The 22,412-nt window shown below is 48.1% G+C and overlaps 1 protein-coding gene across 1 annotated transcript; it reads right to left on the bottom strand.

The window, feature by feature from the left end:
* Positions 1-7,403: 7,403 nt before the first annotated feature.
* FOXQ1 (forkhead box Q1) lies at positions 7,404-13,332 on the bottom strand. The gene has a single exon (XM_083449583.1). The coding sequence runs from the start codon at positions 10,365-10,367 to the stop codon at positions 9,237-9,239; it is 1,131 nt and encodes a 376-aa protein (XP_083305709.1). The 5' UTR covers positions 10,368-13,332; the 3' UTR covers positions 7,404-9,236.
* Positions 13,333-22,412: the final 9,080 nt, after the last annotated feature.

Below are 22,412 nucleotides of genomic sequence, written 5' to 3'. Positions count from 1 at the left end.
CCAGGTAGATGGGCGTGACCCTGAGGAGACCCTGTAAAAGGGCCAGTCACGCAGCCATCTTCCTCTTTGACTCTTTGATGCCAAGCTCTCTTGATGTACAGTGGTACCTCGGGTTACATACGCTTCAAGTTAAAGACGCTTCAGGTTACAGACTCTGCTAACCCAGAAATAGTACCTTGGGTTAAGAACTTTGCTTCAGGATGAGAACAGAAATCGTGCTCTGGCGGCACGGCAGCAGCAGGAGGCCCCATTAGCTAAAGTGGTGCTTCAGGTTAAGAACAGTTTCAGGTTAAGAACAGACCTCTGGAACGAACTAAGTACTTAACTCGAGGTACCACTGTATTTTGCTGTGTGCTGGCTCTCAGCCAGCAACACATAGGCACATTTCCCTATATAGCATGAACCCACTCTCTTTTCTGTAACTACAAGCTGATGCCTGCCTTCAGGGAACCTCCTGTGAACTGAATGTAAGTAAACTTCTTATCATTACTTTTAAAGAAGACTGTTGTGCCTTTATTGTTTTTGAGAGGGAATAAAGGAGAATTTACCAGGAACAATCCAATCTGGACAAGCCAGACTGGACTGGTTAACTCAAGAGATTCAAACTAATCTAATTTGTGGGTTAAACCACAGAGCCTAGGACTTGCCGATCAGAAGGTTGGCGGTTCGAATCCCCGCGATGGGGTGAGCTCCCATTGCTCGGTCCCTGCTCCTGCCAACCTAGCAGTTCAAAAGCATTTAATACCAACTAGCTTCCTGCAATATATTGGGGAATGTACTCTGCTACTGTCTCACTAGCATGAGTGAGGAAGGATGATATTTAATTAACATATCCTCTCCTACTATGCACAACATTCCCACACTGCACAGCTGCAATGTATCATTGAACTCTGATAATGCCTCCTGGTGTGTGTGCGTGTGTGTGTGTGTGTGTGTGTGTGTGTGTAGGCAATCACCTCACCAGGAAGCAGGCCTGGCTTACATTGTAACATTTCCTGGATCAAGGGGTTAGAAGCGGCTTGACATACAGTCTACTCCCTCCGTCCCCAAGCATAGGAGCCCACTCCTAGGGGTTGAGCGGTCTCTGCTCCCCCCAAAAAAATATTGAGGGGGGCAGCCTCCCCCAAGTAGATGGGCATTGCCATTCAAATGCTGTTTGTGCACCACCTCACGCAGTCCATTATGTGGGGTGGGGCTTACCTGGCTCCCCCCAAATATTTTATTCAAGTTGGCACCCCTGCCCCAATTCATAAGAATATCCTTCGAGATAAGAACCTATGCTGTTTGCGTGAATGGACATGGCACCTGCAGCTGAGAATAATCTTGGGGTAGCAACAGAAGCCTCTGAGACCTGCTGCTAGAGTAGATACAGTGGTACCTCGGGTTAAGTACTTAATTTGTTCTGGAGGTCCATTCTTAACCTGAAACTGTTCTCAACCTGAAGCACCACTTTAGCTAATGGGGCCTCCTGCTGCTGCTGCACCGCCGGAGCACGATTTCTGTTCTCATCCTGAAGCAAAGTTCTTAACCCGAGGTAATATTTCTGGGTTAGTGGAGTCTGTAACCTGAAGTGTATGTAACCCGAGGTACCACTGTACAAGCAAGGGCGAGACTGACTCAGGATAAGGAAAGTTTCTACATAGTGGCATACTTGGGTGCATAGTTCAGTCCCAGCACACGGTTCCTATTCAGAGTGATTGGCAGGTTTTAGTTTGTTTGAGGAGGAGGGAGGAGGAGGAGCTAAAGCTGTCTGGTGCCCGCAGGGCAACGCTGCCCTGGCTAGCTTCTTCCAGGGCTCTCCGGGAGGGCTCTGCGCCTCCCTTTCTGTCATTCTGATTTATTAAGCGCTTCGCAAGACAAAGTCTCCCCGCACAAAACCCTTCTCTGTTCTGGAGAGGTTTAATTTCCACCCTGCCCCGCCGATGTAAAAGTATCCTGGCTCTCTGCTTACCTGCCGCTGGAGTGTGTTTGGGCAGGTGCTGGGCGCCCCATCCGTCTCTGCCATCTGACAGGCTTGATTTACAGCTGGAAAGAAAAGGGAGACTCGCTCCTCCATCTTCCTTGGTTAAACACACACACACGCACACCCCTCGCCTTGCAGCCAGATAAGCTTCGTTCCAAGAGCTCTGAGCGGTGCTAATTCTGTCTACTCGGAATTAAGTGTCGTTGAGTTCAGTGGGGTTTGTTGTTGTTTAGTTGTTTAGTCGTGTCCGACTCTTCCTGACCCCATGGACCAGAGCACGCCCGGCACTCCTGTCTTCCATTGCCTCCCGCAGACTCATGCTGGTAGCTTCGAGAACACTGTCCAACCACCTCGTCCTCTGTTGCCCCTTTCTCCTTGTGCCCTCCATCTTTCCCAACATCAGGGTCTTTTCCAGGGAGTCTTCTCTTCTCATGAGGTGGCCAAACTACTGGAGCCTCAGCTTCACGATCTGTCCTTCCAGTGAGCACTCAGGGCTGATTTCCTTCAGAACGGATCGGTTTGATTTTCTTGAAGTCCATGGGACTCTCAAGAGTCTCCTCCAGCACCAGAATTCAAAAGCATCAATTCTTCGGCGATCAGCCTTCTTTGTGGCCCAGCTGTCACTTCCATACATCACTACTGGGAAAATCATAGCTGTAACTATACGGACCTTTGTTGGCAAGGTGATGTCTGCAAAAGTATACAAGGTGGCAGCCTCAGGCTGGATCACACGGAAACCAGTGGGACTTAATTGGGTTGGAGCCCCCTTTTGGGCAAAAAGATTCCTGCATTGCAGGGGGTTAGACTAGATGACCCTCGGGGTCCCTTCCAACTATATGGTACTAGGCAGAAAGTACTGCACTCCAGTCCAGATAGGTTTGCCCGAATTTACACAGTTTTCTTGTTTAATAGGCGATTCCTTTAGAAACCTAGAGGGATTATGACAGCCTACTCAAACTCAAGGCTTTGACATTATGACGGTTGAAATTAATGGGACATGCTTTCACATTCAGTCATGGTACCTGGCATTAAAGCAATTTTGCCTCGTTCACAGCTTTATGTAAATATAGGTATATAAAATCCCGCGGGAGAACTCTCTGCAAAAGAAGCATCTGAGTGCAGCGTTGCTTACGATTTTCTGACAAGGCTTTGTGCTCCTGGATTCAACAGGTGAAGTTGTCCCAATTGCTGCATCTATATCACAAGAACCAATTCCTAGGGGCCGAGGGGGTCTTCGGCTCCCCCATAAAATATTTGAGCCCCCTCCCCAGTTGATGGGCATTGCCATTCAAATGGTGTCATTGCACTGCATCATGTGATCGATTATGCAGGCCCGGCCCCCAATATTTTATTCAAGTTGGCACCCCGATCTATATAGTGGGGAAACATCACCTGCTGAATTTCTGCCTGCCCCGCGGCTGTTAAAGGCACGGCAACTGGGAAGGGGCTGCTACCTAATTTGAGTGTCATGGACGACACAAGCTGCAGCCCTAGCCATGCCCCATGGAAGTCCCATTGAATTCAATGGGCGTGCTCCCAAGTAAGTTCTCTTAGGGTTGCAGCCTTAGAATGCTATTCGTTTTCAACAGGATACCCGCAAGTGTCTCCAAACATTTTGGCTCCAACTTAAAAGCATCTCTAGGAGAAGATGCGCGCGGGGTGGGGGCGGCATTGGGAGGCTGTTTTGCCTAAAACAGCGTCTAGGTTCTAAACAGCACTTTTAATGGAAACAATAGTCTTCTAAGGTTGGGCGAGTCTAAAGATTGTTGTGGCTTCGTTTTTGTGTTTAGTGGGTATTTCTGGACTGGAAGCGAACTTGGTGCGAAATGGACTTTGTGGGGAGGGAACGTCTCCTGTTTTGCGCGTTTTGCATCGCTCACAAAGGGCCCGGATAAAATCTCAGGAGAGAAACTGACTGACACGTATTTCGTGCACCAGAGCCTTAAGATGCGTTTGCACAGACATATATCGTAACATGTTGTTTTATTGCTCGCGGTGAAAGAAAAAGAGACGGTTTCACCACTAGCGTTGTGCAAACAGCCGAGTGAAGGAAGCCCTCAAGCAGACGGGAAGACGACACATAGATTCATAGAATTGTCGCGTTGGAAGGGATCCGAGGGCCATCTAGACCAACCCCCTGCAAAAAAGGAATCTCAGGTAGATCATACAAGCCCCTAGGGAGGCGGCACCGTGAAACGGTCCATTTACACTCAGCTTGTGCGTTTGCCTTCAAAAAACAAGGGCAAACTTTTAAACAAAAGGCGCCGAAGAAATATTCACCTTTCCATGGAATTACATAGCTCTCCTGCCAATGAATGAGAGATCGAGGGTTTGCTTGCTAAGAGCCCAATGTAATCTCGTTCACTAGTTTGTGCGATGCTGTGCTTGATAAAGGCGCGCAGCCTCGAATTGAGACCTGGCCGTAGTTTTTCAATCTGCCCACGCAAAAGTGGCCTGTTCTCTTGAGGGAGGCGGACTGTGGCTGCTGGGGAAAGGAGCGCACAGGTTTGGCACCGCTGTCTGCCGGATTGAAGAAATCCGATGAAGAAACGTGAGGAACTCCAAAGCTTGTATCTCTTTGCTTTTATACTTCGGACACTCCTGACTTAACTCAGAGAGGGTTGCTTTCATACAATGCCCTTAAGAATCGGACTGCTGCTGTTTGGAACCAACACGAATGTGAAGCAGCGAGCGAGCAAAAGATAGCAACTTTATCAATGACGGTTGTGTCTTTGTAACAACCAGAAAATCAGCAGAGGACGTTTTGCTCAACTTCTGCAGTTCTGTTGCCTTTCCCATCCTGTTCCCACTGTGTGTGTGGTTTTTTTTAATCAATTTTAGGCCAGATTTCCCGTTCCCCAGCTAGTTGGTTTAGAGATTTGCCTTAATGATGATGGTGGGGGCGCTGAGGTAATGTCAAATTACTGGAACTGACAGCCGGATCCTATTGACGTCTTCTACAATGCAAGTCTTATTTGAGTTCTGTGAGATTTACTCCCAAATGTGTGTGTACAGGATTGCATCCTGAAACCATAAAAGCTCCGGTTCCCAATTAAGCCAATGTTGGAGTCGTTCTATTGATGTAAATAGAATTCCTCCAGCGTAAGACAGGGGCAACTATCTCCTTTCCCAATCGGTTAAAACGAAGGCTGCTGTCCTAAATCTATTTACCTGAAAGTAAGCTTCATTTTAAAATCAATGGTACTTACTCCCGAGTAGATGGGGAGTAGCTGCGTTGGAATTCGCTCGTGGATGGACTCAGCTGTTCCATCCTGTGTACATTTTTCTAAATTTACCACATACTCTAAGCAGGAAAACATTCCCCGGGTCAGGTACCCGCCCTGCCGCCTGAACTGCATTCCTGAAAACGCAAACACCACCACCACCTCGAACCCAAGAGGTCATAAACAAATTGTCCCCCGACAACCTTCCTGGAGAATCTGGCAGGCGGCACAAAAGGATTAGGTTTCAACTCTGGCTTGGCCCTGGCGAAGCGGTCTTTCGCTGTCCACGCCTCCGCCCGCCCCGTCGAATATTTGGCGTTTTGAGTAAGAGTGAAGTCGAGGCTACAATCCTGTACACACTTAGAACTAAGGCCGCTGAACTCACTGGCGTTTGCTTCTGAGTCGACGTGTGTAGAAATGCACGCTGTCAGGCATCCTAAGATCTTTCCAAAAATGGTTCTAGGCTTGGCAGAATGCAACAATTGTCCGCCGCCGCCGCCTTTGACTACAAGCCAGCTGGGCGGCCAATGGCTGACTCAGCAGGACTAGGGCACCTCGGCCCGCAGCCGGCTTCTCGGCAAGCCAGGGCAGCCCCGAGACTTCAGTTTCACTACTCCTTCTAGGTGGGAAATGAGTCGCTTCGCCCTGTTCTCCGTGGGACACGAGCAGTGCGTCGAAGCACCTCGGGTTCAAACACAAAAGTGCGTGAGTGTGTTGGGTGTGTATGGCTGACTGAGTCAGGCTACTGCAGATTTAGCTTTCAGTAGAAAGGGCTTGTGATGGAAGTGTGGACGCCTCCTTTCAGAGACAAGGCCGGATTGCCGCCTTCCCCCATCTCCCCCACTCCATCTGAACCGGCCAGCACCCTCCAATAATTATCTGAAGCCCTTCTTCGTGTGCCTCCCGCTGGAGAGGTCCGGAGAGTGGGCAACACGAAAATGGCCTTTTCTGCGGTGGCTCCCGGTTTGTGGAATGCTCCCCCTTGGGATGCTCTTCTGGCGCCTTCATAGAGTAGCTATCCTATATCCTTGACCGAAGAACGGTACACTCCTGTTTGGGATGGTCACCCTCTTCCACGCAGCTTCCTGAGGGGGCGCACATGGAGCAGTGAGGGAGGAAGGGGAAGGGGAAGGAAGGGGACACCCGCCTAGCCACTCAGATCAGCTGAATCAACCCTGGCGATCACTGGGGTGACAGAGGCACCAGGATAAATCTTTTCTCTTCAACCCGTTTTTCGGTTGATTAACATTCCCAGGCCCTTTTAAATGTGTTCCTGGGAGTGAAAACTATTTATTTGTTTTTGTTTCATTATGTATTATGTATTTTTCTATTGTGAACGGCCCTGGGATCTTCGGATGGGTATACAAATTTATTAATCATCATCATCTCTGTCTTTTAAGAGCAGCTACAGACAGTTAAACCACAGAGCCTAGGACTTGCCGATCAGGTCGGCGGTTTGAATCCCTGCGATAGGGTGAGCTCCCGTTGCTCGGTCCCTGCTCCTGCTCACCTAGCAGTTCGAAAGCACGTCAAAGTGCAAGTAGATAAATAGCTACCACTCCAGCGGGAAGGTAAACGGAGTTTCCGTGCGCTGCTCTGGTTCGCCAGAAGTGGCTTAGTCATGCTGGCCACATGACCCAGAAGTTGTATGCCGGCTCCCTCGGCCAATAAAGCGAGATGAGCCCCGCAATCCCAGAGTCGGCAAAGACTGGACCTAATGGTCAGGGGTCCCTTTACCTTTACTTACAGGCAACAGTGCAACAAATACAGCTTCCTACAGCTATGTTCAGCGCCATCCTTTTGGCGCAGCCGCCAAAGGCCAAAATCCCTCAGCTGTATACAAAGTGGGGTGTCTGGGACAAGATCGCATCTTTTCCCAGTGTATCTTAAGACTGAAGAATCTTAAGAAACTGATGTCCTCTGCACCTGCGCTTATAATCACCACCAGGCATGGTTAGATAGGGAACTGTACCCGGTACCTCCACATCTGCGATGTCTAATATTTGGTGGCCCATGTCAATTTAAAACAGGGCGTCTGCAAATCTAGCAGGGATGCTATCCACAAGGTCCCAGCTGCTGGCGCTTTTAATGTGTTTCCCACCCCGGCGCTTTCTCTCTCTCTCCCCCCCCTCCCCCCCTCTCCTGGCCTCCTATGCATTCCGTGAAGCCGCCACAACCCCCTTGAGCTATGCACAGAGATGCCAGCACACACTTGATAATTTTCATTCCAACTTTTATTTGAAAATAACCAGGATCCACAGCTTCATAACGCGCGCACACGCACACACATCACCACAGACACATTTCCTGAAAGCAGTCTTCCTTTTCGGTGGCAGCATTTTTTTAAAAAATAGGGTTACGCTTGGGTATCTCTGGATAGTCACAGAAACCCATTTTTTTATTTTTGTGGGGCGGGGGTGATGGTTATGAATCAACTTTTAGCAGACTCACGCGGACACACCCCAAATATCAAATTTGTCCTTTCATTGGAAAAAATAAAAAGCGACGGCAGCCTGTATTTGCCGAAACAATAAAAAAGTTATAAATAAGTTACCCCCTCCCTCTTCCACGAAAGGCTAACCGCAGTGCTCATTCTGGGAAGGTTCACACGTGCATTTTTAAAAGAGCCCTTCCTTCTGTATTCGGAGTACTCGGAAACGAGAGGAAAAGTATAAAGAATTTAGGAACGAAACCCTGACTCGGTTAGACATTGCCTAAGTTCACGATTTCCATCAAAGCCGCCTCCCACCCTCCATCGGAAAGAGGCTTTCATTTAAATAAATATAAAAACTGTTTTGTCTTTTCTGTCTCCCTGTACATCTCTCTGGACTGATCTCTCGCCAGCAGGGAATCTCACCAGTTCACTGCACCTCGCATCTAGAGGCTACGCAGATGTGAAGTCAAACAGGCTTACCTCTGCGTAAATATGCGCTAGAATCGGGGCGGTGCTTTTAAAGTTATTCGTTTTTGAACGATGGATATTGCAAATAGTGATTCGCCCCACGCAAGTTCACAACCCACCTTCCTGTGATTCTAATCCCATTCCCACCCCACTCCACTAGCTGGCTTGGACTACCCTTAAGAGGCTGGGGAGGAATTCAGTCTTACGGCTGGCTGCTTACTCAGGAGTAAGTTCCCCTGAAATCCAATGGGTCGATCCCTAACTTAATGTACGCTTAGAAGCGCAGGCTGCAGTCCTGCTGTGTGATGGGTTGTAGTCAACTAACTCTTACCATGATTAACTTAGGTCCATCCATTTCAAAGAGTCTACTCTGAGTAAAGGTTAATTGACCACAACCCCATGTTACCCTCCTGAAAAAACATGACCCTTTGAGTTAAATGGGGCTTAATCTCTGCCCCCCTCCATGTGTATTTAGCTTCTGTTGAAATCAGTGGAGCTCTTAGGGTTGCCAACTTTTTACTGGCCCATTTTTGGGGCCTTTGACAGCAGTCTGACCAAGCATCAAGACTGCTAAAGGCACAGGAGCCCCCTTCAACAAGAAGTTGGCAACCCTGCTAAAGTTTGCAGCATACGTACTGTATACAGAGTTCTCGAGGAAGCGGTTTGGATAATCGCAGTTGCCACCCTTGCCACGCCCACTTCGGAATAAGACCCGCTGAGCAGCCTTTCTTCGGAATAAACGTAGAAGACAGGACTGCGCTTTAACGACTATACCAGAGTAAGGAGTTCACCCTGGAAACTCACGGCTAAAAAAATGGCTTAAAATCTGCGGGTTGGGCGCGCCTCCTAGTCTTGTGAATGGGAAACAAAAACAATTGGATGAATGCCCCCCCCCAAAAAAAAACCTATCAGCAGGGTACTATTGCCAGGAGAGAGACACACTCTGGTCCATTTGAAAGTTCGGGTTAAAATCAGATCGAATGACTTTGGGTTTTTGTCTCAGGGGAAATCCATCCTTAAGGCACAGAGTCTTTGTACTTTTCAGTCACTGGATTAAACATAAAATAAAAATGTGCGTAGAGACCTTTCCCATCGCCTGTCCTCAAGTCACCCCTTCATGAGGGAGGGGGCTTGGCTAGTTCTACGGTTACACCGGTAGGGTCTCCGTGGAATAAGGCCGATAGAGCTGCTGCAACGACCCGGGCAGCCGGAGGGGGCAGTAGAGCTGAGCGACGCCGAGCGGGACCCCTTGCAGCGATTCCGAGGCCGCGGTGGAAGCGGCGAGGAGGGAGGTCCTCTGAGGGAAGAGTTGTTGGGGATCCCCGGACGTCGAGGCCTCCCCCGCGGAGACCTCCAGGAGGAGCGGGTCGGGCAGCCTGTAGGAATACAGAGAAGAGGCCGCCGCGGGTGGGAACGGAGGAGGAGGAGGAGGAAGGAGCCCGAAGGAGACGGCGGACTGGGGCAGAAGGCGAGAGTAGCCCGACGGGCCGGGCCACAGCATCGCCCTGTCTCCCGCTGGGGTTGCGGGGGGCTGCTGCTGCTGCTTCTCGGACGGCTGGAAAGGGCGGCTCAAGATGCTCTCGATGGCGAAGGAGCTGGAGAATTTCGGGCCCGACGAGGAGCACGACGGCGAGACCGAGGCGGCGGCCGTCGTCGTGGCTGTCCCGGACGCCGCTGGCTGGGGCTCGTGGTCGGCGCTTGGAGAGGGCGAGGCCGAGGGCTGGTGCGCCTGGGCAGGCTCCGCGGCGCCGGGCCTGCTGAGGCGCTTCCTCCGCCTGCGGAAGACGCCGTCGGCGAACGTGTACTCGGAGCTGGGGTTGAGCATCCAGTAGTTGTCCTTGCCCCACGGCCGGGCCGGGTCGCGGAGCACCTTGACGAAGCAGTCGTTGAGCGACAGGTTGTGGCGCACGGAGTTGCGCCAGCCCGTGTAGGCGCCCCGGAAGAAGGGGAAACGGCCCATCAGGTACTCGTTGATCTCGGCCAGAGTCAGGCGCCCCCCGGCGGAGTCCCGGATAGCCATGGCGATCAGCGCGATGTACGAGTAGGGAGGCTTCGGGCGACGCGTGTAAGGCTTCCCCGGCGCTGCTTTCGCGTTGCCGGGCGAAGGCTCCGAGCCCTGGCGCGGAGAGGCCCCGACGCCACTGGCCGGGCTGAGGGCGGCGCAGTCACCGTCGGAGCCCAGCTCGCTGTCGCCGGGCAGTGGCGACGCCGCGCTGCTGCTTTCCTGGTCGCTGCTGAGCTTGTCCTCGTAACGAGGGGCGAAGATCTCCAGCTTCATGGTGGCGCCTCCAGCCTCGAAGGGGCCCAGCTCGGCTCCCCCCGCCCACGGGTCTCTTCTTCCCCAGGGATGATCGGTGGGCCTTCCGAGCGCAGCAATGGGGCGGTGTAGGCTCGGATCTCGGGGAAGAGGGGACGCTAACAAAAGTTGAGGTGCATCTCTCCTTTTACGCGGTGGTGGTGGAGCTCCCCTAAGGGGCGACAGTTCCCTTTCTTCCACGGGGGAGTCACGGAATGTGTCTCGCGGCTTCAGAGCAACGTCTCCGCCTCCCTGGAGGAAGAGAGCAAAAATCGGGGTTCCCACGCTAGCAACCCTTAAAAAAAAAAGCAGAGCCCCGGGAGAAGTTTCTGAAGCCTGAATTCCTTTGGGAAAGGGTGTCGGGGCGGAATGTAGCGGTGAGGTCTCTTTCTACCCCCTCCTTAGTTTGTGAGCAAAAAGGGGGTTTGTTTCCACACCCCAAGTCTCCTCCTTCGAAATCAAAACCAGCGCGTTGCGCTCCGAGCGCGCGTGGACTCGGCTGGTTTTCAAGCGTTTTCTCTCGGCAGTCCTGGATGGTGCGTTGCTGAGCACCACCTGAATGATGATCCCTAGAAGGTAGGCTTTTCTCTTCTACCCAAAATAAGTATCTGATCCGCGTGGGGGAGGATCCTTCCGAGGAAGATGCGCGCTCTCCCCTCCCCCGCAGCCAGTGGTATTTTATCTTGAGAGTCTCAGACGCAAAGCTGAAGGTAACAGGTGACTGAAGAAACTTTGCGTCAACTTTTTTTTAAACGATATATCCTGGTGGCGCGATTCTCTTTCTAGGAGTGTACTCTTAGATCTTCATAGGCTTCCAGGGGAAGATCGGCAGCAAGTTGACTCCGGTTAGGATTTTAAAAAGAAAAATGGAAACCTGATGTGCTGAATCCGCGTCTTTCCGCTCTCCTTTCCCCCACGTTAGTGGCGCTCCCGCTTGAAGAGCCTGGCGCTTGCGAGCTGTCTGCTGGCGATAGCAACCCTCGAGCGGCTGTTGTCATTAAGTGGCATTGTCATTATCTCTCTCCACTACTCTCTGGCCAGCCCATTATAACGCTCAGCCCAGTTGGGGAGGAGGAGGCGGAGCTACCCCCCGCCAGGCTTCGGAGCGGCTGCTGGGTGGAGATGCAAGGTAAGTCAGACAAAGGTGGGCATCTCCCGAGAGACAGCCTCGATGACAGGGAGAGCTTGTTTGAAAGCTGGGGCGGGCAGGTTGTTTGTTTGGCTCTGGCCAAGTCCCGCCCTCTCCTTGGGGTTCCTCCAATGAAAGGAGCTCAGTCAGGCCCCACCCCTTCTCCTCCCACTTTGCATAGCAGGTTACTCGTCTCAGGTGTAAAGTGCAAATTGATTTATAGGTGGCAGAGTCCAACCTGCTGCGGGATGCTGCTTCCCCCTCCCCTATTTTGAAAATTACTTTGCAATTAGTAAATAAATGCACACAGCCTCCTATAGAAGGTATTGCAACACTTTCCTATTACGGTTTTGAGTTCTGAACTTTGAATTCGTAACTATTCATCAGAACTGAGAGCGATTAGAGTGTCCATTCAAATGCCCACTCAGTCCTGAAACTCTCTGGTGGACCTGGGCTGAGAGTGAATGATTGACTACCTAACACAAACCCTCCAACTGTCCCTATTTTCCGGAGACAACCCCTGATTTAATCCCAGAAGGTCCCAATTTCCCTTAGGACGTCCCTATTATCATCAGAGAAATGTTGGAGGGTGTGGACTAACCTGACCCCTGAGTCATCTAAAGGCAGCCCTGCATAGGGAAGCTTTTTGTTTAATGTTTCATTACATTTTTATGTATGTTGGAAGTCGCCTGGAGTGGCTGGGGCAGCCCGGTCAGATGGGCAGGGTATAAATAGTAAAACTCTTATTATGGAATAGGACACACCTATTTTCATCTGATAAATGTTGGAGAGTATGCTGGCAGGGTTGTTGTGAAGGGAGAGGGGTGAGCGATGCAATATGAGTCTCAAGTTCAAGGAAGGACAGGGTATAGATGCAATTAATATTCATAATCATAGGATTCGTAAAGTATTGTTTGTTCCCAATCATGGGTGTACATGGGGAGAGCAGTTTTATCCACTGTGGTCCTGCTGAAAGTTATATCTGTGTGGTATGGTAGCTATAGCTAGAAAGACCCAGGATTGTGAAATTCACCACGTGACCTCTTTGCAAGACCGTTATGCCAATGTAGTGAGGAGAGACAAGGGCCATGTTTGTCAGCCTGAGACCCTTGGAGGAAGATTGGGGTAAAGTGAAATACGGTAAAGGTAAAGGGAACCCCTGCCTGACCATTAGGTCCAGTCGTGGCCGACTCTGGGGTTGCGGCACTCATCTCACTTTACTGGCCGTGGGAGCCGGCGTACAGCTTCCGGGTCATGACTAAGCCGCTTCTGGCAAAGCAGAGCAGCACACGGAAATGCTGGTTACCTTCCTACCGGAGTGGTACCTATTTATCTACTTGCACTTTGACATGCTTTTGAACTGCTAGGTTGGCAGGAGCAGGTTCCAAGCAATGGGAGCTCACCCCGTTGCCGGGATTCGAACCGCCGACCTTCTGATCAGCAAGTCCTAGGCTCTGTGGTTTAACCCACAGCGCCACCCACATCCCACATAGTGAAATAAATACCTGCTATTGATAAATACTTCAGTTCAGTAGGAGTCACCATCTTCAGCCAGGAGAGCCAAATGCCGTGCAATGATTTCAAAAAAACAGGATGCTCTTAGAAGTCACTCGGTGTGCTCCCCCCCCCCCCGTGTAGCAAAGTGACAATGGAAGCCACAAATGTGTAAGAGCGTCCCCAGGACTGACTTTATCACTGCCAGTCTGTAAATGAAAGCTGCTTGAACACATGACTGCTGTTCTGCCATTTTGTGCCAACGTGAAATAATGATATTTTAAATTGACAAATCGTATTCATGTAGTAAAATAAAATTCATTAAAAGAGTGTTGTGGTTTGTCTGGACTCGCAATTCATTTTCTGTTTTTATTTGAATTGTCCACATTTATTTTCGCTTTCTCCATTTCTTACAGCTGTGAAAAATGAAACTCCAATCTTAAACATGTCAAGCACAACTTAGCACTTGGAGTCCCCTTTCCTTCATTTTTCATCGGGACTTAAACATGCTTCAATTTGAGTGAATCGTGCCCACTCTTTGGAAGTTGACTTCAGTGGTAAATTCCAAATGATCCATACATTTCAACCAAAGTTAAATCACTTTTAAACTGCTTTGGATTTCAGCATGAGAGATTTTAGCACGTGCTTAGTTCTTTCATTGAAGTCAGTCTGGCTTTCCAGGTGCATAATTTGGGCTTTGTGCTTCTCCCAAAATATTATCTCCTTCTGAAAAGAGTGGCTGCTTTGCTACTACTTTTCTGTGAGGTGGGGATGGGGAAGAAATGTATCCAAAAATATTGAGAGGTAGTAGGCAACTCTATGGCAAGAATCACTGTGCTGAGCAGCTTCGGATACATGCATCTTTAGCTCAGTCAGTGTTTTAAGTTCCTAACCTCTGCTCAGCTAAAGATATGTGGATCATAGGAGCCAACTCCCGGGGGCTGAGAGGTCTTTATCTCCCTCCCAATAAAATATTTGAGGGGGCCCCCAAAGTTGATAGGCATTGTCATTGGAATGTTGTGCATGCACCACATCATGTGATTGATTATGTGGGGCGGGGCTTACCTGCCCCTCCCAATAATTTGTCCAAGTTGGCACCCCTGTCCCAGCTCAACTGGGGCTGAGCCAAAGATAGCTGAGCTGAAGCAGGTATAAGTCCCTCAAATGGGGCTGGAACAGAGAGGGTGCACTTAGTCTATTCAGTTCAGTCACGTGACCTGGTTACTTGGCCTAAAACACTCTTTGAAAGGGTTGTCTCTCTGCTAGGCTCAGGCAAAGCAGCAGCAGACCCAGTGCTGAATGGGGTTTAGATCTGGTGTAACTTTATAATAATTATAATACAGTGGTACCTCAGGTTAAGTACTTAATTCGTTCTGGAGGTCCATTCTTAACCTGAAACTGTACTTAACCTGAAGCACCACTTTAGCTAATGGGGCCTCCTGCTGCTGCTGTGCTGCTGGAGCACGATTTCTGTTCTCATCCTGAAGCAAAGTTTTTAACCTGAGATACTATTTCTGGGTTAGCGGAGTCTGTAACCTGAAGCGTATGTAACCCGAGGTTCCACTGTAATAATAATAATTTATTATTTATACCCTGCCCACCTGGCTTGGTTTCCCCAGCCACTCTGAGCAGCTTCCAACAAAGTATTAAAATACAGTAGTCTGTTAAACATTAAAAGCTTCCCTAAAGAGGACTGCCTTCAGATGTCTTCTAAGAATCTGGTAGTTGTTGTTCTCTTTGACATCTGGTGGGAGGGTGTTCCAGAGGGTGGGTGCCACTACCGAGAAGGCCCTCTACCTGGTTCCCTGTAACTTCACTTCTTGCAGTCAGGGAACTGCCAGAAGGCCCTTGGAGCTGGACCTCAGTGTCTGGGCAGAATGATGGGGATGGAGACGCTCCTTATGGTGGCTTAAGTTACACCAGTGTGCGTTATGGCAGCTTCTTGTGCCCTTGTGTGCTCCCATAGTTGCTCTTCCATTAATGGGTCTCTTGCCAGGAAGTAAGGCCCATGGGAAGCTATGGTGCACAAGAGTCTTGCTGTACCTCTCACTGGCCGTGCCACTCAGCATGCCCTGGGAGAAACATCCTTCTGTCATGGTTGCTTTAGATGAGATTCCTGCTTTAGAGAAGGCTGGACTAGATGAACCTAGGAATCCCTTCGAATTCTACAGTTCTATGATTCTGTAATTATGCTATGTGTTGGTATAACTCCTTAAGGCATTCTAAGAAGTGCACCTGTCAGGAAATTGTGAAAAAAAAGCATTTCTTTAAATGAAAAAAATCCAAAAGCAAGAAAAAAAAATTGCCTCTTCACGAGGTTAACTAAGGTAAGTGGAAACCCCTTCCTGAACATTTCAGAGAAATTTCTACCTCCACTTTCTTGATCTTTTGGGCAGGTTTTGATTTGCCCCCGGAGAATAAATTTTCAGCGCAGCCCATTTTAAGACTGGAATGTTGCTTAAACTGGGGAACACTACGAGGTTCGCTAATGCAAACCAAAGATTGCATGCTGTACTTGCAGAGAATCTGGCCTTTTGCCATTTCAGAATGTCAGTGGCAATGTCATTTCAGGAAATTGGCTTAAATACAAAGATGTCGGCTTCAAGAGTCTTGTGGCTAATGTGCAATATGTCTGTTAAGTGTGTTTACTTGAAAGGAAGTCCTACGAATTTCAGGGGAGATTCCAACCAAGAAAGTATCCACGTGACCCAATCCTAGGCGTGTTTTCTCAGAAGTACATTCCACTGAGTAGAATGAGGTTGACAGTGCAATCCTGTAATGTCTACACAGGATCAATGGAGTAAATGGGCACAGGACCAGATTCTTAATCTCAGAAACCTGAGTTTAGAAGTGCTTGTTTAGGATTGTATCCTTAGGCTGCATGTAAATCTCAATTATATTTGAAAGCAATTAATTTAATAAATGATGCCCTGACAAAAAATAAGTGTAGTATCATAAAATTAACGACATACACATCCTTCTGCAAATGCTGTACTGGTGGATTTCCAACAAACTCTGATGGATGTCCCAAGACTGGCTATGGTTCATCTCTGATTTTTGAAGTTGCTGGTGAAAGACGCTACATTCTTTGCAAGATTAATTAATAATGTGAAATAGGTTTCATACATCAAGTTATCCATTGTGTTAGGTACATCATTATTTATAACTGTGACTGTGACTAATTTTCCAAACGATACCTGGTCATATAGGCAAATACAGTGGTACCTCGGGTTACATACGCTTCAGGTACACTCCGCTAACCCAGAAATAGTGCTTCAGGTTAAGGACTTTGCTTCAGGATGAGAACAGAAATCGTGCTCCTGCGGCGGGGCAGCAGCAGGAGGCCCCATTAGCTAAAGTGGTGCTTCAGGTTAAGAGCAGTTTCAGGTTAAGTACAGACCTCCGGAATGAATTAAGTACTTAACTTGAGGTACCACTGTATGCTTTATGCTAGATTCATTCATCCTTTGTCAGCAGTACCTAAATATGAGGTGGGCTCAGAAGCACCCCTGCTTTAAAACTCCCTTCTGCTGGAGGTTATCCAAAACCCAAATATGAACGTTTTCTACCAGCAATAAGCAATTGGTAGCTGCTAATAAACCAGCTATTTCTTGGAACACACATGAATTCAGGTTTCAGATTTGCCTAGATTTCTTCTATGGATTATATATTTATGCTTCAACCAAGCCAGGGATAATTCCAAGAGATTAGGCATGACAGAAGATGGTGTGTGCGTTTCTGTGTGTTCGCCTGGGAAAAAAAGACTTGTGGACAGATACTTGCTTGAATGCATTCCCCACCTTAATCGCATAGGTTGACGGCAATTTGCAATATCTTAAAATGCAACTGTATGACTAAGTGAGGAGCGGTATATTGGTTAGGGAGAACATGCTTGGAATGCATTCAAGAATAACAGACAACTTGTGCAGGTTACAATCTGTTTTTTAACAAGAGATTTATAAGCATGAAGGGTGAGTCATTTACATTGCAATAGACACCTATGAGTGAGTAAGCACCATTGAATATAGTGGGTCTTGCTTCCAAGTAAACATGCAAAGGATTGGGCTGCGTGTGACTCTTGTAAATAAAAGCTGAGATTCTCAGCAATCTAAATCACCAACCAGATTCGGCCGAGAAGTCCCAAACTCAAACCCTCCATAGAATCATAGAATCATAAAATCATAGAATCATAGAATCATAGAGTTGGAAGAGAGCACAAGGGCCATCGAGTCCAACCCCCTGCCAAGCAGGAAACACCATCAGAGCACTCCTGACATATGATGAAAAATTCATCTTGTTTGTTTTTGCCCAGTTCTCTGATCTGTCAAGGTCGTTTTGAAGTATGATCCTGTCCTCTGGGGTGTTAGCCACCCCTCCCAGTTTGGTGTCATCTGCAAATTTGATCAGGATGCCCTTGAGTCCATCATCCAAGTCGTTGATAAAGATGTTGAATAAGACCGGGCCCAAGACAGAACCCTATGGCACCCCACTAGTCACTCTTCTCCAGGATGAATATTACATTCATCATATAATATTACATTCTTGTTAGCTGGTGTACTTAACATTGCTAAGAATGTGTGCTAGAAAATTTCATTCCTGGTTAAAATATCTCCTTAGCCATGGACTTCATTAGATGAAAGTAATTATTGCTTCAGCCTCCTATCTGCTAAACACAGACCCTAATTTCCGAATGCTTGCTATGCGAACGTTCCCTTATCTGAACATGATGAATTAGTAACCAAAACTCTCTATACACACCACAGATTCAGATATCCAAACAGAGAGAATTTTTTTAAAACTTCATTGTTTGCCTACTATTGGTTGGCTGAGGAATAAAGGGAGGGAGGTAGAGCGAATGGACAAATAAGCACTTTCCCCTTCCTCAGAGGGTTTTCCTGTTTTTTAAATTTATTTTTGGGGTCAAGATTCCATGGTCCAGAATGCATTAGAAAGTTTCCCATAGGAATCAATGGAAACCATTGACTCATTATGCAAACACTCATCTAACAAACAATTTACAGGAAATGAATTGTGTTTGGTTAGCGGGACCTGTGTGTGCCTGGATAAGTCATCCAATGCACTTTGAACATCCAAACAGTGGCATTGATATTACTTTAAAGTTGGCTTTTCCATTCTGATCACCCTCAAGAACCCCACAGTGAAACTGCAGAACTTGCTTCCATAAGTTGTGGCAAGGGCCACCAACCATCTTGGCATGGGCATAGCCGGGGGGGGGGGGCAGCTGTCCCCCTAAATAAAGCAAATATATAAAAATACGTAACTAAAAGTAAGAATGATCGGAATATTGGTAACTGAAAGCGCTCTCTGAGGTCACTTGGATGTTGTTGTGGCGCATTCTAGTGACGCAACTGGCAACCTGACTGAGCGATAGGTGTGGCTTCCATGAACTGAACAATTGTGTCACAGGTACCTTGGTTCTGGAATAGGACCGGGGGATGTCCTGACCTCCCCTAACATAAATCCTGGCTACTCCCATGTGTCTTGGCGGCTTTAAAATGGAAGTTAGACAAATTTATGGAGGACAAGGGTATTGATGGCTACCAGGTTCAGAGGCTCCATGTCTCTTAATAATAGTTGATGGGAAGCAAACAGCAGAGAAGGGAGGTTCTGTTTGTGGCTTCCCATAGCCACAAGGATGGCTACTGTGGGGAAGCAGGTTGTGAGACTAGGTTGGCCTTTGGGTTGATCCATCAGGGCTCTCTTCATTATATACGTGGTTTGCTTAAACAATACCAGGAAGTCGAACAACGTGGGCAGAAGAAATCATTGTAGGAACAATCACAGAAGAATCAGCAGCAACAACCTTGCCAATGTGTTATGGGTGTGTTTGAGTAGGTGGTGCTGTATTGGAAATCTCAAGCAAGCCGTACTTTGATGGTTGCAAGCAACACCAGCTTGACTGGGAAGCTTGGAGTGGTGAAAGGAACTCCAAACAACGGTCCTTGCATTTCCTTCCTCTTGCAAGGTGGCTTGTTTGCATGCCAGAGTAAGACTCATCGGCTTGGGTTGATCGGTATGACTGAGGAAACAACATGTAGTCGGAGAACTCAGGGATCTGACGAAGGAAAAGAGAGTTTGCTACACGTTCTGCAAAAAACAAAACCAAGAGCCGTGTTGCAACACAGCTAGGACTGGCCCAAGGCATTTTGCTACCTGACATGGAGCGGCGAATGATTCCTTATCCTAAGGTCAAGGCACATAGTGTACCCAAGCATAACACTCCATCCTTGTCAGCAAAAATAAACAAGAGGTTGGATGTAAAGGGAGGACAAATCCCCATTTGTGGAAGTGACTAGGATCCAGAGGAGATTCCACTGTGGAACAAATGGGTGTGAATTTTACACCTTCCTCAGGAACCCCTCTGCCATCTTCTACCTGGTCCAGAGGGTCTCCCAATCCTACAGGAGATTTTTTTTTTGAGGGCCACAGAGAGCTGTTGAGAAAACAGTGAGTTGCTGAAATTTGGCTCCCTTTTGCCGCCTGTGCAGCATCCAGCTAGTGGTAACCGATTTCTCCTTTAAAGAGCAGGATCCAACACAATAACTGAAAGAACTAAGCATCTAGTGCTATTCCATGGAAGTCACACTTAGCTGTCTCACTCTGCCCCATGGTAGGGCCAGCCTTAACTGCTGATTTTTAAGGACACATGAAGCTGTCCTATATCAGGCCATTAGTTCATCTAGTTCTCTACTGTCTATTCTGACTTGCAGAAGATGTTCAAGAATCATAAATAAGATCCCTTAAATCAAGGGTGGAGAAACAGATGTTGTCATGGGGCTGATAAACGTTGTTGGACCACAGCTCTCACCAGCCCCAGCCTCCATGGTCAATGATCAGTGATGACCACACGTTCCTCACCCCAATCTAGGAGATAATGTACCTGTAGATTGCAGCACTATTTTGCCATGACCATCATCCCCAAGCAACTGTCTTTTGGCAGATTAGGGGACATTACTTTTAATTCACATTAAAATTTGACCTCTGTATGTTGAAGCTTCACTATGCTTCATCATAAGGGTAGCCTTCCCCAAGAGACCTCCTAAATGCCCGTCACTGACATGTAAATGTGACATGAAACTTGGGTAGTCAGAAAGATGGCAAGAAGTAAGCCCCGAGATAATGATTCTGAGACATATGCTGTTGCAGTCTTGTGAGTTGGTGGTTGTCAGCATTTCATTTGCCTTGTTTCAGAGTTGTCCAACCCAGTACACCATGGATGGGAAACCTGTGGCCTTTCAGATGTGGTTGGACTCAGGAACCAACTCCAGCTAGCATGAACCATGGTCAGGGATGATGGGAGTTGTACTCCAACAACAACTGGAAGAACCTAATTTTTCCATCCTTGTCCTAGAACAGTGGTGGCCAAACTTGGTCTTCCAGCTTTTTTGGGACTAAACTCCCACCATCCCTAGCTAACAGAATCAGTGGTCAGGGATGATGGGAACTGTAGTCCCAAAACAGCTGGAGGGCCAAGTTTGGCCACCACTATGGGTGGACCAGTGAAGAAAGAAGGAAGGAAGGAAGGAAGGAAGGAAGGAAGGAAGGAAGGAAGGAAGGAAGGAAGGAAGGAAGGCTACTACTGACTCTGCTCTGGGGAAAACTGCATGGTACACTGATGATGCATGTGACGGAAGTCTCCAATCACCCCTTCTCCTTTGCAAAGCCCCTGAAAAGGGGACAAGCAAGGGGAGCGATTACCCACCACCCTTAGCTAATTTTCCCTGTGAAGTAAATGCAGGTCTAGAGTAATATTAGTAGAGATGCAGTCAGTGGCAGAGATAAATTGGGTGGTGGGGGGAAGGGCAAAGCACACCCCTACCATCTCCATCTCCCCTTCTAAGGACATTTTGCAAAGGAGGAGTGATCTCTCTCTCTCTCTCTGTGGTAGTTTGCAATGTGCAACACGTAGCTTGCCCCTCTGCATCTCATAGCCATTTTCTTTTAAACTTCGCTGAGCGAGCTCTGATTTTTCCTCCACTCCCCCGCCAGTTGCCTTCACAAGTGCCTGTGTTTGTGTTAAAGTTTCAGGGACAGGCTTCCTGCCCCCAGCCTTGTGTGCTCAAACCCCAACGGCAGGGCTGAGAGGGTAGGTTTCCTCCTCTTTCCTGCTTTTGTTGTAAGTGGTAGTGGAGAAGTGAGAACCTGGCAAGCCTACCTTTTGATGTTTATTTTATTACCTTTCCACCTTTTGTGACTAAAGCGTACACTTCCCACCCCCTTTGGCTTCTGAGCTTTTGTGTACAGGATCTAAAAGTCCACCCCATGCTGTCAGCAAACAAGCAGACACTCACTCTCCCCTTCTGGTCCTTTGCCCACATTCCCTGCCCTTCTCCTACCCTGTAAGCCATGTCTTCCTAGATCACACCAAAAGCCCACAGAACCCAGCCACTCGGACGCCTCTGTGAAGCCCACAAGAGGGACACCAGGAGGCAATCCCCGTCTCTCCCATGGCAGTTCCCTAGCAACTGACATTCGGAAGCATCTCCAGATTTCCTCTCTTTTCCGTTCCCTTCTCCCTCCTACCCCCACATTGTTTAATTATTATTAATAGGCCACACTATTTACATTGGCCATATTCAATAAGCCATATTTCGAACGATAAAAGTACAACCTGCAATAAAATCATAAACAGTAACCTTGCTGCGGTGTAAGGACTTTGGGATAGTATTTCTTGCTGATTTTTTTCGGTATTTATTCATATACAGTGGTACCTTGGCTTACATACGCTTCAGGTTACAGACTCCGCAAACCCAGAAATAGTACCTTGGGTTAAGAACTTTGCTTAGGATGAGAACAGGAATCGCATGGCAGAGGCGCAGCGGCAGCAGGAGGCCCCATTAGCTAAAGTGGTGCTTCAGGTTAAGAACAGTTTCAGGTTAAGAACGGACCTCTGGAACGAATTAAGTACGTATCCAGAGGTATCACTGTATCTATTCCAAATGGGGAAAAATTGCTCTACTTTCCTTTCAAAATCATCCTTCCTATTCAATTTCTGATCTACTACACAGCCCATAATTACCACAAACTTTTTGTCATTGCTGGGGTTTATGGCATTCCCCCCCCCCTTCACAGTCTCAGCCCCTGTCCCTAGTTCAGCACCCTTCTCTGCTATATGAACTGTACTGTAGCCCATAGATTTTTATAGTACAGCCGTACCTTGGTTTTTGAACAGCTTAGTTCTCGAACGTTTTGGCTACCGAACACCGCAAACCCGGAAGTGACTGTTTCAGTTTGTGAACTATTTTTGGAAGCCGAATGTCCAGCATGGGTTCCACGGCTTCCAATTGGCTGCAGGAGCTTCCTGCAGCCAATCAGAAGCCATGCCCTGGTTTCTGAACATTTTGGAAGTTGAATGGACTTCCGGAACGGATTCCGTTCAACTT

This window comes from Podarcis tiliguerta (assembly GCF_965153285.1).
Source record: "Podarcis tiliguerta genome assembly, chromosome: 7".
In the NCBI taxonomy this organism is placed as follows: Eukaryota; Metazoa; Chordata; class Lepidosauria; order Squamata; family Lacertidae; genus Podarcis; species Podarcis tiliguerta.
The sequence above is the reverse complement of the archived record's forward strand: the minus strand, read 5'-3'. Positions and strand labels throughout refer to the sequence as shown.